Genomic DNA, 16,421 nt, shown 5'->3' with positions numbered 1-16,421 from the left:
ATGTAATGGCATTTGTAATTAAACATCACTTTTAGGGTTCGTACAAGGTGCTTAAAGTGCTTGAAGTGCTTGAATTTGACTTTTTGAAAATTAAGTCCTGGAAAACCCTTGAAAACAGCCATATTTTTGAAGAGGTACTTGAAAAGTGCTTGAATTATTAAAAATTGGGATGCACCGAGCTCATGTACTCGTAAAAATGCTCCGATACCGACAACAACTTATAGGCCTACAAGGCAGCGTGTGTATAGTAACAGCTGTGGTGCGCGAGCTGATCAGAGAAAACCGCGCTGTGGATTGAGCGCGCAGCGGCACAGACACACGAGCTGGTCGAGCACATCCCTTTAAACTGACATCAGTTGAAGGTTTGTAGTTCAGTTGGATGTCAATATCAAAGAAAATAAAACGAGGCATGTAGCTTATTATTAACGTTAACTTACGAGAGAGAGAGAGAGAGAGAGAGAGAGAGAGAGAGAGAGAGAGAGAGAGAGAGAGCTCCTCAGTTCTGTTGAATGCTCTTGATTGCTGATCGTTCACGCAGCACGAGTTATTTGGATGAAAACTAAATAATCGTAAATGTAAGTAAAGTAAAACATGAACTGTTACCTGTTGTATGTATAACGAGTGATTCCCTACATTATTACTGGACGTTTGCAGTCACGAAGTTCAATGAACGCAAACATCAGCGTGCGCCCCGCAAACCGGCGTCTCCCCGCGCGAATACTGAGTTAAATTGTCTTTCACGTCTTGCGCTTGTACGGACGAACTCACAAAATTATGTAAAAACGCCCGTCTTGGCGAGTATCCTAGTAAACAAAGTCAGTTAAGTGAACCATGTTCAAATGGGGTCCTTGCGTTCGGTCAGCAGTTTAACAAACCCACTGCTGTTTTAATGTTAATCAAACAATGGACACATAAATTACAAACTGCCCTTGACTAAATAGGCTACCCTTTTCAACTTTACAAAAATATCCATCTATATTTAATTTATCCAGTAATGAATATGCATTTTTTCACATTTGATTACTTTATTCAAATTTCTGTAGGCCTACGTTAGATCTACACAAACAACTCTTAAAACACTGTTTATTTCATTTGTAGCCTTTCTTTGCTACTATTTATTTGTAAGTTGATTATTCATTCTTATTTTGTTGCTGACTGCTTACCTTTAATAATGTTTTAAATTCACATAAATTAGGCTGGCAGTTTTTGTTGTATCAAAATTGGATTAAATAATAGATATTTCACTGGTGTCTAAACATTAGTACCACTGACCCAATCCTCAGCACTGACCCTTCTGGAGCTGCTCTAGTCTAAATATGTGCTGTGCTATTCAATGAAAGATAAAATATGATAGAGCAATAGAATGTACAGTAACAGAAGCTCATACAATGCATTTTAGCAGATTTAATTAAGCATGAAAATAATTGAAAGAAATATATATTTGGTGAACAAATTAAGCCAACTAATATGATTTATATTCTTTTGGTTTATCTACTAATACATTTAAAAATTACAAATGCAGTGAAAATTCAGGGATTGGTTACGGTATCGGTATCTTGTTCTGCAAAAAGTGGTATCGGTGCCTCCCTAATTCAAAATATTGTGATTTTTTGTTGTTGTTGTTGAAAACATACAATTGTTTCACGCTAAATCAACACTGCAGCCCGTCTGAGATATAGAGCTATTTATCATGGCTATGAGCATGATATTAAGTATGATAAGTATATAATACAACTTTCATTCTTCAGGTCAATCATATATATTAATTGGGGAAAAAATCTGTTTCAATATCCTTTCAATGGTTAAGGGGATTTCCCATGCCTGAGAGTGCTGGTCAATGGATTGACCTCTATGAAGTGAAACATCAGATACCATATATATATTTAATTTGAGTAAAAAAATAAAATAAAAATAATAAAGATACTGTTTGATAAGTGCCGATTGAAGTCCTTGAAATCCAAAAAAGTAGTGCTTGAAAAGTGCTTGAAAAGTCCTTGAAAGTCCTGGAATTTCATTTGACAGAGTCTGTACGAACCCTGCTTTAAATCTTATTTAAATCTTATTATGACGAGGATTACACATATTTAGAAATGTTTACCGTGGTGCTTATGACCACATTAAATTGCTACCAATAGGTGCGGAAAATGGAGGCATGCCGTGAAAAAATAGCATTTTGGTCTACAGTAAGCTACATGACATTTTATAATAATAATGCAATCAAATTAGACTGCATAACTGTGCTTGTTTGTAATTTTATCAGTAATGTGATATGAGAATGAAAATTGGAGTATGAAGGGTAACAAAGTATAAAAGAAGCACATGTCACACACACAGGCATAAAAGCAATATATATACAAATAAATTAAGTCTAAATTAAAACACAATCAAATTAAACTACACAGTTCAAGAGAGAAGCCTTTTACAGATCACAAAAAACAATGATAAATATAACCATAAAAGTAATGACAGAATTGTAAGTCATGTTTTAAATAATACCGACCCAAACGGAACAGTATGAATCCAAAGTATTTACAAACATATGCAATGATCCTATGTCCTAATATCATTTCTCGATACTAGGAGTAAAACAAAAGTGCATAACAGTCATCAAATTATATGGAATAGACAGCAAGCACACTGTTCTAGGCAAAACAGGGAAATAAAACTGACAGTAATACAGTTCAATGGTTCATTTAATGCATACAGCCATGTTTGTTGATTGATATTCCTTTATGGATGCAAAATTATGAAAATGAGTGACTAGACAAGGAAATTTTGTCTGTCAACAAACAAAATGCTACAAATAAAACCAAGACAAAAGACAATAAAGAAACAATCTATCCGAAAGCTAGGCTGATGTGCATGGAAAACCATCAAAAGTCATTGGATATTGACCGATGCACAGTTCTGTCCATTGCAGCTCGCCCGTGGCTGGTGGTGGGCCCATCATAAAGTTCATCATCCAGGTCGCACTCTTCAGCCCCATCGTGCGAGTAGCTGTGCTTCATCACCAGAATATTCCTGCGGCCAGTAGGGGTGGCTTGCATAGGGAACTGGGGTTGTTCTGACGCCTCCATCTCTGAGAGAATGGCAGCAGCATCTCGCATGCTGAGATCGCTGCGGCTGCCTCGAGTGCTGGACAGACCGGAGCCACAGTGGTGGCCGTGGATGCATTTAGAGGAGGTGCGCTGCAATTTGGGGAAATCCTCAGGTAACACCTCATCATCGGATGAGGTTGCTTGCCGTAACGTGCACAGCTCGTAGTGCGGGGGTTCAAAGGCCTCGTGAAGCAAGGTGGGGTCAAATTCATCCCTGCGGATTATGTACTTTTTCCGTGGCTGTTTTATTTGAATGATTATCGACACGGTAAGCAGGATAATCACCACTCCGCAGGTCACTCCAATAATGGTTACATTGGTATTGTCAAGGCTGTCCAGGATAGTGGCTTTTCTTTTCTCTGTATGAGAGGGGCATTAAAACTTTATGTGGTATAGTGTTTTGAATTTAGAAATTAATTAAATGACAAATAGTTAAATTAATATACACTAACATTCAAAAGTTTGAGGTCCGTAATATTTTTACATTTTTTTGAAAGTTGTCTTTTATGCTCATCAAGGCTGCATCTATTTGATCAAAAGTACAATATAAACAGTAATAGTATGAAATATTATTACAATTTATGGATGAAGGGGTGTAGCCTACTAAAAAAAGGAATAGTTCACTCAGAAATGAAAATGCTGTCATCATTTACCTGTATGACTTTCATTCCTTTGTGGAACGCAAAAGTGTAAAAAATGTTTGTTTGTTTTTCATTCAATTTTGTTTTGGACTCCAATTGACTTTCATTGTATGGACAAAAACTTTTTTTTTCAAAATATTTTCTTTTATATTACACATAAGTAAGAACGTCATATAGGTTTGGAATGACATGAGGGGGAGTTAATTATGACATTTTCATTTTATTTGGATGAATATCCCTTAACTTTTTACTTAATAAGTGGATTATTTACATTAGCTTTGTTAATACATTTGCAAGTATTTCATTTCGGAATATGTGATTATATACCTTTGCAACCATTCTCATCCCAAGGATAGACACAGTTTTGGATACCATTGCACACCAACGTGTGGTTAATACACATGTTGCTATGGCAGAAGAATGCATCTCCTTCACATGGAGCTGAAGAGCAAAATGATAATTATAGAAACCACATGAGAAACTATCATATCATGCAGTTAAAACAGCTAAAGTGACTCAGTACAGCACTCATAATGTGTTGGTCCAAATATGCAGATAAAATAAGAGGTAAATCACAACTTTAATGCTAAAAAGCAAGCTATATGTGCTACTGAAATGTGTTAAGATAAAAAAAAAATGATTTAATGACTCACGCTCGTGGAAGGTGGTGAAGAGGATACGGAATCGGCTCCTGCGGCTGGTCTCATCGGCCCACATGCGAATCACACCTAATGAAGTCAGCAGCATCACATCATTGGCCACCGTGCTGCAGAATTTATTCTTCAGATGCTCCACCGAGCTGCTCCCATCATACACCGCCACAAAGTTACGCTTGCACTCGTTCGAGTTGTGCATTTCATAATCCAGGAAGCGCAAATAGATCTGTGCAGGAGACACATTTACAGTCATGCTCAAAAGTTTACATACACCTTGCAGAATCTGTAAAATGTTAATTACTCTTTTATTTAGTACTGTCCTGAATAAGATATTTTACATAAAAGATGTTTACATATAGTCCACGAGACAAAAAAAACCCTGAATTTATCAAAAGTGTGCATACCCTTGAATCTTAATACTGTGTATTACCTGGATGATCCACGACTGTTTTTATGTTTCGTGATGGTTGTTCATGAGTCCCTTGTTTGTCCTGAGCAGTTAAACTGCCTAATGTTCTTCGGAACAATCCTCCAGGTCCTGCAAATTCTTCAGTTTTCCAGCATATTTTGGCAAAAATTAAGTCTATTCTCTCAGTCTCGAACTTAGAAAAAGTTATACATGCTTTCATCTCTACCAGGCTGGACTATTGTAAATCAATCTATATGGGGATCAGGGAGTCATCCATTAATCGCCTCCAAATAGTCCAGAATGCCGCTGCAAGAGTCCTGAAAGGAACTCGGAAACGAGAACACATAACTCCTGTGCTCAAGTCTTTGCACTGGCTACCAGTGCGCCATAGAATTACTTTTAAAGTTTTATTATTAGTATATAAGTCGTTAAACGGGATGGCTCCATCGTACCTCACGGACCTATTGACTGTCCATAAACCACCTAGAGCTCTTAGGTCTGCGAACCTAGGCCTTCTGGTGGCTCAGAGAACAAAACTTAAGACTAGAGGAGACAGGGCTTTCTCTAGTGCTGCTCCTAGACTCTGGAACAGCCTCTCTCCAGAAATCAGAGCTGCACCAACCCTGCTTATCTTTAAAGTGAGATTAAAGACATTTTTATTTGACCTGTCGTATGCAAACTAAATGTTGAAGCAATTGCCCTGTGGTTGTTTTTAATTTTTAAATTACTATTTTCTGTGTACAGCACTTTGGTCAACGGAAGTTGTGTTTATGGGTGCTTTAGAAATAAATTGAAATTGAAATTGAAAGGTGAAAACATTCACTGATGCTTCAGAAGGAAATGTGATGCATTAAGAGCAGAGGGGTGAAAACTTTTGAACAGGATGATGTCCAATTTTTTCTTATTTTATTAAAATATAAAATGTTTTCATTTAGTACTGCCTTCAGAAGCAACAGAAGATACATACATGTTTCCCGAAAGACAAATTAAGTACCTTGATCTTTAAATTCAAAAAGTTTTCACCCAGTGGCTCTTAAAGGGATAGTTCACCCAAAAATGAAAATTCTGTCAGTATTTACTCACCCTCATGTTGTTCCAACCCCGTAAGACCTTCGTTCATCTTCGGAACACAAATTAAGATATTTTTGATTAAATCTGAGAGCTGGATATCTCCTCCATACTCCTCCATAGGCTTCTTAAGGGATTGAATCTTTCCAGCCCCGAAAAGTTATTAAAGACATCATTAAAATAGTCCAAGTGACTACAGTGGCTCAATCATATGTTTATCAAGCGACGAGAATACTTTTTGTGCGCAAAAACATACAAAAATAACAACTTTATTTCAACTATTAATTTCCTTCTCTGTGGGCCTCTAGTCAGTTAACATAGTGTGATTGCGTAGAGCTACGTCACACGTAGGCTCACTATTGGCCGACGCTGGTCATGTGTGTACAACACAGGAGCACTTACGCTATTACACTACTGAACTGACTCGAGGCCCACAGAGAAGGAAATGAATTGTTGAAATAAAGTCGTTATTTTTGTTTTTTTGGCGCACAAAAAGTATTCTCATCATTTGATAAACTTAGGATTGAGCCACTGTAGTCACTTGGACTATTTTAACGATGTCTGTAATAACTTTTTAATAACTGGCAAAATTCAATCCCTTAATAAGCCTATGGAAAAGTGATCAGCTCTCAGATTTAATAAAAAATATCTTAATTCGTGTTCCGAAGATCAACGAAGGTCTTACAGGGTTGGAACAACATGAGGGAGAGTAAATACTGACAGAATTTTCATTTTTGGGTGAACTTTCCCTTTAATGCATCGTATTTCCATTGTGTTTCCTTCTATCAGTTAATGTTTTCACCTTTTGTAATAGTTTCGTATGAGTCACTCAATTGTCCTCAGGTTGAAAAGATGGATCTCAAAATCATACATTCACTGCTGGAAAGGGTTCAAATGTGCAAAAGATGCTGAAAAACTCAAGAATTTGCAGGACCTGGAGGATTGTTCTGAAGAACATCGGGCAGTTTAACTGCTCAGGATAAACAATGGACACAAGAACAAGCATCACAAAACATTAAAAAAGTCATGGATCATTCAGGTAACGAGACACAGTATTAAGAATCAAGGGTATAAACTTTTGAACGAGGTAATTTGTATAAATTCATTGTATAACATTTTTTTTTGGTTTTGTGGACTATATGTAAACATCTTTTATGTAAAATATCTTATTCGGGACAGTACTAAATAAAAAAATAACATGCATTTTGTATGATCCCTCTAGTTTTGTTAAAATAATTAACATTTTCCAGATTCTGCGAGGTGCATAAACTTTTGAGCATGACTGTATATTGACATTTGTTTGTTTTTATTTATATTTTTAATTAGACATAATGGAGAATAACAGGATATTATTGGAAAGAGAATGTGGAACAAGATACACCGTTCGGAAAAGACTTGCTTATACCAACATGTTGGGTTTTAATTTAATTGAATACAGTTGTGAATGGAGGTTTACCTTAGAGCCAGGAGGAGCTCTTATGAACCACCTGCAGTCTACAGCCTCTGTCTGCAACGCTTTGCCCTCTTTCGCAACCATTACAGACTCCACAATGCCCTCTGGCCCGCTCATCTCAAACTCACAAACTACACCATGAAAATACAGCAATGAATTGTGAACTGGTTTTGATATGCAGAGAGTAAACAAAAAAAAAAAAAACACTTCACTTACTTGGAAGAGGTGGTGGAACTCCAAGGTCCTTGAAATCAGGATCTGCAAATATATACAGAGGAGAGTCAGTGATTAAGGATTTGAATAAGGCCTTGATCTGTTTACAAGGTCAAAATCACAAGTGATTTCATATTCAAATAAGTAGCTTTACACAAAATATTGTCCTAAATATCAAAATGAGATGTTGTGAAATGAGTGTTGTAAAGGTCTTTGCAGAGCAGCATTGTGTCATGCTGTTTATCTTCAAAAAACACTAGTTCTCCCCAATTATCTTTCTGCAAAAGTTGGTCTAGCAAGGAATGTCATGCTGGTTACGAAGCCTGGCGAGGACCAGCATGCAAAACGGTGTACATACACTACCGTCCAAAGGTATACAATTAGTAAGATTTTGTTCGAACAACTGTTTTCAACATAGATAATAATATGAGATGTTTCTTGAGCACCAAATCAGCAGAATGATTTGTGAAGGATCATGTGACACTGAAGATTGGAGTAATGATTAGAAAAATTCAGCTTTGCCATCACAGGAATAAATCACATTTGTCACATTGTAATAATGTTTCACAAGATTATTGTTTTTTGTGGGTTTTTTTGCAGTATTTTTGATTAAATAAATGCAGCCTTGGTGAGCTTACTTTTTTCAAAACCTTTGGACGGTAGGCTGCATTATTTCTTCCTCAGAACATGGGAACTATTTTAAAAACAGATTTCATTTCATTTCCCTGATGGTTTCAAAGACTAACACAGATAAATGAAACACATGGTTTACTTCTCTCCCTGACCTTGAAAAACTTCTATCCCAGCACCATCATTTATTTTCTTTTTGCCTAATAACTGAAAAACGTAGGATTAGGGAATGAGAATGATGTCCAGAGGCTTGAGTCATGATTGTACGTGGATTAATAATCCCTGCACCAGACTCACACAGATTAGGCTGCACGGCGTGAGAAAGTAAAGTAATAAGATGTAGGTGTGTTTACAGAAGCCTGTTTGTATTTAATATATTTTTGCAGAGTATTTCATGCTTAAACAGTTAATAGGCTGTGGGCAGTTTATAATGTAGATCAGTTTATAACTAGATCTAATCTATCATTTCCAAAAAACTCACTAGGATATTTCAGAGTCCTTTAGGGTTTCAATCTAAAAATCATTCAGGGATTCGCCATAATCCTCTCGTGTTTTCTTACCTCTGGTACAGCTTGACTAAGATTATTCTTATCATGATGTAACAGGACGCATGGATGTATGTCTCTGATAAATCTATGATTTATGATGTGCCGGATTGTATTTTACACTATTCCAGATGTACATATAACCAAACATCATTGATTGTAAAACCAAAATAATTTTACCTTTCATTTTTTAGCTTTTGTAAAAAAAAAAAAAACGATTTAAATTTTTTTTTCTGGTTTCCGCAGTGTGTAGATGTCATAGTGTTTGGCTATGATGCATGGATTTTGTGTTTCCTTTATTTCAGAACTCTCAAGATTCACAGGGCTCAGGACAAAGACGTTATTGCAGGTCCCCCTCCACCAGGACCTGTCACAGGTTCTCCCTCATGTCCCTGCTACATTACCTAAATACTGTTTACCTATCTGTTCACTGTTTATTAGGCCGCTGCGATTAACACTGGTATAATCAGAATTTAAGTTTAGCCTAACATCACATAATTGGGGAGGCCAGTCCAATTTAGTCAAGAAGGACATCATATCTGTCTCGAACCTCAGTCGAATATAGTCAAAAAACACTCACATTTTCATTTTTACTTTGAATGATGTGACTATGAATTCAAAAATATTCTGACAAAACATTTATGACCCCTTTGCAACCCAACAGTAATGCATACTCTATAACAAATTTGTTTGGCCATCCCATACACTCTTAAAAATAAAGACTCTTCATTGGCATTGATGGTTCAAAGAAACTTCATCATCAATGAAACCTTTTCATTGGACATTGCTCAAAGGTTCTTTAGATTATAAAATGTTCTTCACAAAAAAATTGTTATTTTAAGAGCTGTTCACTAAAAGGTTATTTGGGGAACCAAAAATGGTTCTTTAAGGGCATCACTGGAAAAAAAACTTAATTTGGAATCTTTTGGAACCTTTATTTTTTTTTTAGAGTGTAGATTTTCAATAGGATTTGGTGAAGCTGAAGTATGAGGACAGAGCTCAGGACATGGAGCAGACTAAGTGTGCTCCTCTGAAGACAAGCTTTCATTAACTGGGATCAGAGAAATCACAAACCTCCCCCACTCAGCTGCTGCATGTGTGCCTGTACTACAAATGCAGGGCCATCAGACCTGAGCACTGAACACAGTATTTACCAAAACAAGTAGGATTCTTACTAAGAATAAACCACCAGTACTAAACCAATGTTATAACTGTATGCGCTTTGTTTTGCAATAGATACAGCAGAGTCCAAAAGTCACAAAATCTGCTATTCTAAAGGTAATTTAAACCTGTAACATCCTGAAAAAATATTTCAGATTTTACACTTTTTCAAGGTCGCTAATCAAAAAAAGTTAATTTGTGGCATGGATCACAGACGGTCAGATGTTCTTCTACTGAAGAACAAGATGCTCCTTGGTTCAATCTCAAATCATGATCTGGACAACATGATCTTCAGGTTTTACAAAAACTTTTACAAAAATAATTGGTTGATACAGACAAATGCATATACTCAGGCCTGGCGCCATGGATATCCCTGTGCCCCCCTTCCGGACCGGGCCCCCCTACCCCCAAACAACAACCCTTGTAGGCGCCGGACCAGAACACCGGACCTGCATATACTCATGACACAGACAGAACTCTTACCTTGGGTAAAATTGTACCGAGCTGAAAATCCAGTGGATTCTAGTTCACCATCTGCCACAAATTTTAACCAAAGGTATCGTCCACTGGACCTAACATAATTCGGGCTCTGTTGTCCACAGAAACGGCCGATGATAGGAGAAAAGCTGAAGGGTCCATCCCTGACTTCAATGTGGTCAAACTTACACTCCCACGATGGCTCAATAGCATACTTTTCATCAAAATACAGGTCGATGCATTGCCTTGGAGAAGCTATGGCACAATTAAAATAACTAGTTAGATATAGAAATATGACTCATTAACAATGATCAAAATGTAAGCTGAATAACCTTCAATTATGTATATGCATTCTCGGTCAGGAGGATATTTCTCAGGATAGTTAGGAGATGTAAAAATTCCTCCATCAGAATCTTTGACCCAAGAACCGCACAATCCCGCTGGTGTCACACCCGAGTTGTTTTCAACTGAAGAGACAAAGCATTAAGAAGAGAATAAAACTACTTGGATTAAACAACTACAATGTGCATTGTTAGAATCAGTCAATCATGATTTTGCATGAGATCACAATGCCCTTCTTGCCCACTTAATATGTCATTGTTAATAAGAGATAATTACCTACAACTTTCTTCGGTGGTGCTGTTGGTGCTCCAGAAAATCCAAGATTGACGACACTTGCAACAACTGCTAAAATAAATAATAATGATCAGAGATAATGATGGTCAAGAATAGCTTGCTTCATGCTTTAAAAGTTCTTAAATGTGCCACTACAACTCTAATGTACAACATGTATACTGTCTTTGCATTTAATGTTTATACTGTGTAAGTGTTTTGTTAATAAATCTTATCTATTTATCTATCTATCTATCTGGCTTTCATCACAACATTGTCAAAATTGAGGATAACATACAGTACACTTCGATGTTTTCTCAGTCAATTGTGACATTATGGTTTCTGAATGTTCCGTACATAAATAAAGACTAGACTAAATAACAAATAAATATCCAATGTACAACGATTATATTGATCTGCATTTTACAACTTTATAACCAGTTTTGCAAGTGTATGTTCTAACTGCCACTTGAGGTTTAGTTATATAGGACTTGCTTTCGTGTGAACATTGCAAACAGAATTACACATTATAAGAATATAAACTTGTTCGGAACAATACATGCATGATTCTCTTGAAGTTTAAGCCATATTCTTAAATTAAATGTGTACTTCTGTTTGCAATTTGTTACCAATAGGTTACTTGGTCGAAGACAATAAATTAAACATACTCGTTGTCATAGGCTAACTGTTTTGATGTTTACTCACCAAGAAGCAGTTTTACCCGCGGCACCATTATTCTCCCCAAGGGTTTCAACTTTGAATTCCATGAAATACGAATTGTAGTGTCGAAGCGAAGGATAAATTTTAGAGATAATATAACTTCAATATATAGAAATCCGTCATTAGAAGAGGCTGCTTGAAGGACGCGACCCAAATTATGTGAGATTCATTGCAAAGAATTGTTGAAGCTATTCCCTGAACTCGCGGTGTAGTTGAAGACTGTTTGATGGAACAGGTTGAACACAAACACATCTGCGTAATCTGCCTCAGTGCACAGAAGACCTGCGGACATGAAGAGTGGATTAACGAGATCCCTTCTCTCATATGTGGACAGACTTGGCGAACAACGTCGTGAATTGGCTACCCTGCCTCAGATGAAGTTTGTCCAAGTAGCCTATTGTTAACTAATGATTTGCTGGTTAAAGTTGGCCTACTACTTTGTGCACTTTGAAATATGGTTGTTTGACTGTCGTGTGCCAAATGAAAATGTGAGTTTTGTTAAGTTCCTGCATAGCAGCATATTAGATGCACCTATAACGATAAGACTGCGTTCAAACTAGAAACTAGATACAGTAATGTGGAGGAAAAAGTGAAAAATTAAACACTAATATGGTCCCAAATGCTTTCTAAACTGCCATTCTCTGCGGGACTGCTTTTCATTAGCATCTTGTAAACAAGAAATAATGGATGCTCCAGAACTGGGAAATACTGCAAAAGAACCTGCTTCAGTCGGCTAAATCTCTCTTCTTTTAGCTGGAAAGTAATTTAATTAGCACACTGTGTCATAAGAACGAAACCATTAAATGAAATGGTATGGCACTGAAATTTGTTGTGTGAAAGACGATTAATATTATCTGCAGTATATGTGCATCTAAGAATAGCCCATAATCACACTTTAACAGCATGTAAATCTGGTGCATACACCCCAATTGATTTAAAGCTAGTTATACTGTAAAAAGTTACTCTACAAAATATGTCTCATAAAAATTAATCAACAGTTCTGACCACTAAAGCATATTCTATTTCCATTTATGTGTGAACAAGTCTGAATACTAAAACGTATAGGCTTGAAATTTGAAACATCAGAGAAGTGAAAATATATAAATATACTAGTATTTTAGGTTCAAAGACAAAAATAACCAGGATGTTTTAGTCATTATAACGTGCTATATATTTCTAACTTTTATTCTGGCTGCAGATATCTATTTAATATAGGTAATAATAACTTTCCTTTTATTGTTTTCTGCATTATGTTCTCAAGTTGACATATGAAGTTGTCCTGTGGTGTAACATGCTAATCTAAGTCTAAACAGCATTTTGCTAATTTGTTTATAATTATTATGCATAGGCCTACAGCCTTTATGAGCTCATATGAACTGAGAGGCTATATGGAATACTTGTATACTAATTTGTGCACTACAAGACCAATGAAAAGGTGAAGGCGAATATGGCGACCAGTCAGAGGATCTACGATGTACAGTTTCTATTATACAGTCATATAGCCTAGCTTTAAACCATTGCTGGGTGCAATGCATTACTATGTAATTAATAACAGTAACTTAATTGTTTCCCCCTTAAAATAAAGTAAAGGATTACTCTTAATTTTGTCTGTAATTTAATTAGTTACTTCTGATGTATAATGTTTTAACTTTTTAATAATGTTACAAAGTATGTATTCCTTTAAATAGCCTACTTTGGTCAGTTCAATAATAATTTTTTTTTTCATATTATTTATTTGAAAATAAAATGTATTGAATTTAGATTTTTAATAGAGGGATTTCATGTTGTTGAAATGGTCAAGCTTGATACGGGATTCAGTATTAGATAGTAATTAATTACTTCTTTAGAGTATCTTACCCAAAACTGCTTTTAACCTAAAATCTTGTTGTTGCTAAAAGTAAAAGTGCTTGTTAGGGCTTGCTTTTGCACGTTTATGTTATGATTTATATAGCCTATATGTTTATAGGCTAGCCTACATCTTTCAGTTGATTAACACAGTCTCTGCATGTGTGAATTCAAATTTGAAGAGCTTAATACTTCGCTAGTTTTAATTTAATGCTTTAATATCTTTTTACAACCACTGGATGGAGCAATAGCACATCATATTCATTTTTAAAACACTCACAAACAATGGGATGTCACCAGCCATTGTCCTCTTACAGTGTTACATTGAAATTAATTTAGCCATAAATGCTGAGCAGACCTGTTAAAGTTAATAAAGTGGTATAATAAGACATTTACTTTACAGTAAATTGGATACAGTACTTTTAAGGAGATGTAATGGACTAGGCAATTAATTCAACGCACAAATCCTTAACGTCGTTTATCCATCTACAGATTTGTCGTAGTTTAGTAATACGGTTGTTCTAATTATATGTGTAGTTTAGCTGTGATGCATCAGTTTTGGATTTGAACTTGATTGGAAATTAGTGAGCAATTTAAAAACTTAAGCACATGGTGAAAAATTAGGGCGTTGTTTTCAAATAAGGCGTGCGCGCGCTGTTGTGTGTGTGTGTGTGTGTGTGTGTGTGTGTGAGAGAGAGAGAGAGAGAGAGAGAGAGAGAGAGAGAGAGAGCGAGAGAGAGAGAGAGAGAGAAAGAGAGCGAGAGAGAGAGAGAGAGAGAGAGGGTTGCTGTCGTCTTTACTGATCTCCTAAGAGTGGCCGTTAGTATTTTTTGCTCAGAGGTCTCCCACAGTCATGTTGAGAGCCAGGGAACAGGGCTCTTTGGCCGTGCTGGCTTCCATCCTTCTTTTGGGATGCGGCGTTGCGTTTTCCCTCGGACAGAATGACACAGAACCGGTTGTTTTGGAAGGAAAATGTTTAGTGGTGTGTGACTCGAACCCGTCCGCCGAAGGAGGAGTGACCTCGTCGTTTGGGATATCTGTCCGGGCTGCTGGTGCTAAAGTGGCATTTTCTGCTGTCAGAGGAACTAACCACGAACCATCAGAAATGAGTAACAAGTCCATGACAATCTACTTTGATCAGGTCAGACCTTTTTCTTCTTTTTTTTTTTACATTTACGCATATCTGTGTGTTAAGTTGGCTGTAACATCCATGTAACTTTTAAGTGAACACACACCTCTCTGCAGGTACTAGTGAACATTGGACATCATTTCGATCTTAAGGCGAGTGTATTTCAAGCTCCTCGTCGAGGCATTTACAGCTTCAGCTTTCACGTTGTGAAGGTCTACAACCGACAGACAATCCAGGCGAGTCTATGTTTACATTTGCTTATTTTTACACCGGCTTTTGTTTATCATTGCATATATTAAAAATTAATTTCTGGCTATTGCAATGGCTGCTGGTACCGTTTCCAGTTTTACTATTACATTTATTTGACACTACTACTAATTATTTAATTTAATAGTTATGTGTTCCGGTTTTCTTTGTACTAATTGAATATTATATTAGACACCTGTGTATTCCAATAGTAGGCTAACACTTATCTTACTAGAAATATTTTAATTGAACTGTATAGTATCATTCTGACTAGTCATTTCATATGACAAAACAATGGTAACAAAATAAGATAAGAAATGTTACTAGTACCATTAATGTTAGTAACTCTAGTTAGCAACTAAGAAATAGCAAAATTGGAATAAGTATCAGCAACAATTGGAAGTCATTACTAGTCTAAAGGTAATATTTCAATTGATAACTTCATACCAGTAAAACAGAATAGTTTGTTTTCACTGTTGAAATGGTGAAATAGTGGGGGTGGTGATGGCGCAGTGGATAAGACACATGCCTTTGGTGTGAGAGACCCGGGTTCGAATCCACTGTGAGACACCAATATGTCCCAGATAAAGACACTTAACCCCTAATTGCTCCAGAGGCCTGCAACCTCTGAAATATAGCAATTGTAAGTCGCTTTGGATAAAAGCGTCAGATAAATGAATAAATGTAAATGTAATGTATGTAAATGTGACTAGAAGCACAGGAAAAAAAATACTAGTGGCTTATTAAATTGAGACTAGCCACTACTGGAATAAGGACTATCTAACTAGTACTAATGAACAGTTACAAGTGAAATTTAAATGATGTCTTTATATATATATATATATACACCATATACAGTTTTGTTCTATGAAGTAAAGGTTAATGTGGCTTGTTGTAATGCATCTGATCACATCTTGTGTTTCCATGCCATTAGGTCAATCTGATGCATAATGAATACCCAATAATATCTGCGTTTGCCGGTGATCAAGACGTGACCCGGGAGGCAGCGAGTAACAGTGTTCTTCTTCACCTGGAGCGTGAAGACAAACTCTATCTCAAACTAGAGAGAGGGAATCTCATGGGCGGGTGGAAGTACTCCACATTCTCTGGCTTCCTTGTTTTCCCTCTCTGATTAAATATAGCCCACTTTAAATGGCCCAGACTGAAGACCAAGGGACATTTCCATATCTGCTTTCAAAAGTAAAGGTAGCAGAGAGAACATGGAATGCGTTCTAGTTTATTTTATTTATTGTTAGGATCTAAAGAAATGTTATGAGTTTGTATGTATGTGTGTGTGTTTAACTATTTGTGAGATTTAAAAGCAAGTAAGATAGTGACAGTCTTTGGACCAATTGATGTCTGCATATTGCTTTGGAAAAGAGCGGTATGTTATTGTCAATTACATTTTTGCATTCAAGAGCATATTTTGCACGAATTGTGTTTCGTAATGTGCTCGTCATTGTATTTTTTTGTATAGCCCTTATAAATTTGATGTTCAATATGAACAAAGTAAGTACA

General features: G+C 36.4%; 2 protein-coding genes across 5 annotated transcripts; one reads left to right on the top strand and one right to left on the bottom strand.

The window, feature by feature from the left end:
* Nucleotides 1–1,005: 1,005 nt before the first annotated feature.
* On the bottom strand, nt 1,006–12,093 carry LOC143737784 (neuropilin and tolloid-like protein 1). Of its 4 annotated transcripts, none has more exons than XM_077229664.1 (9): nt 11,669–12,093; nt 10,974–11,038; nt 10,684–10,818; nt 10,358–10,606; nt 7,542–7,583; nt 7,329–7,456; nt 4,393–4,621; nt 4,067–4,180; nt 1,006–3,457 (listed from the first exon to the last, which is right to left on the bottom strand). In XM_077229664.1, the coding sequence occupies exons 1-9, from the start codon at nt 11,728–11,730 to the stop codon at nt 2,874–2,876; spliced, it is 1,608 nt and encodes a 535-aa protein (XP_077085779.1). In that variant the 5' UTR covers nt 11,731–12,093; the 3' UTR covers nt 1,006–2,873. The 4 variants fall into 4 exon arrangements, with proteins under 4 accessions (XP_077085779.1, XP_077085788.1, XP_077085791.1 ...); XM_077229673.1 differs by having other exon boundaries at nt 10,974–11,035; XM_077229676.1 differs by having other exon boundaries at nt 10,970–11,038; nt 11,669–12,092.
* A 2,211-nt stretch (nt 12,094–14,304) lies between these two features.
* cbln2a (cerebellin 2a precursor) lies at nt 14,305–16,421 on the top strand. The gene is made up of 3 exons (XM_077230566.1): nt 14,305–14,669; nt 14,774–14,893; nt 15,838–16,421. Exons 1-3 carry the CDS (start codon nt 14,382–14,384, stop codon nt 16,033–16,035), a joined length of 606 nt encoding a protein of 201 aa, XP_077086681.1. The 5' UTR covers nt 14,305–14,381; the 3' UTR covers nt 16,036–16,421.

The sequence above is a fragment of the Siphateles boraxobius genome, unplaced genomic scaffold, assembly GCF_051911475.1.
Source record: "Siphateles boraxobius isolate OS27281-9 unplaced genomic scaffold, OSU_SipBor_1 1, whole genome shotgun sequence".
Lineage (NCBI taxonomy): Eukaryota > Metazoa > Chordata > Actinopteri > Cypriniformes > Leuciscidae > Siphateles > Siphateles boraxobius.
This window is presented reverse-complemented; position numbering and strand designations above follow the sequence as displayed.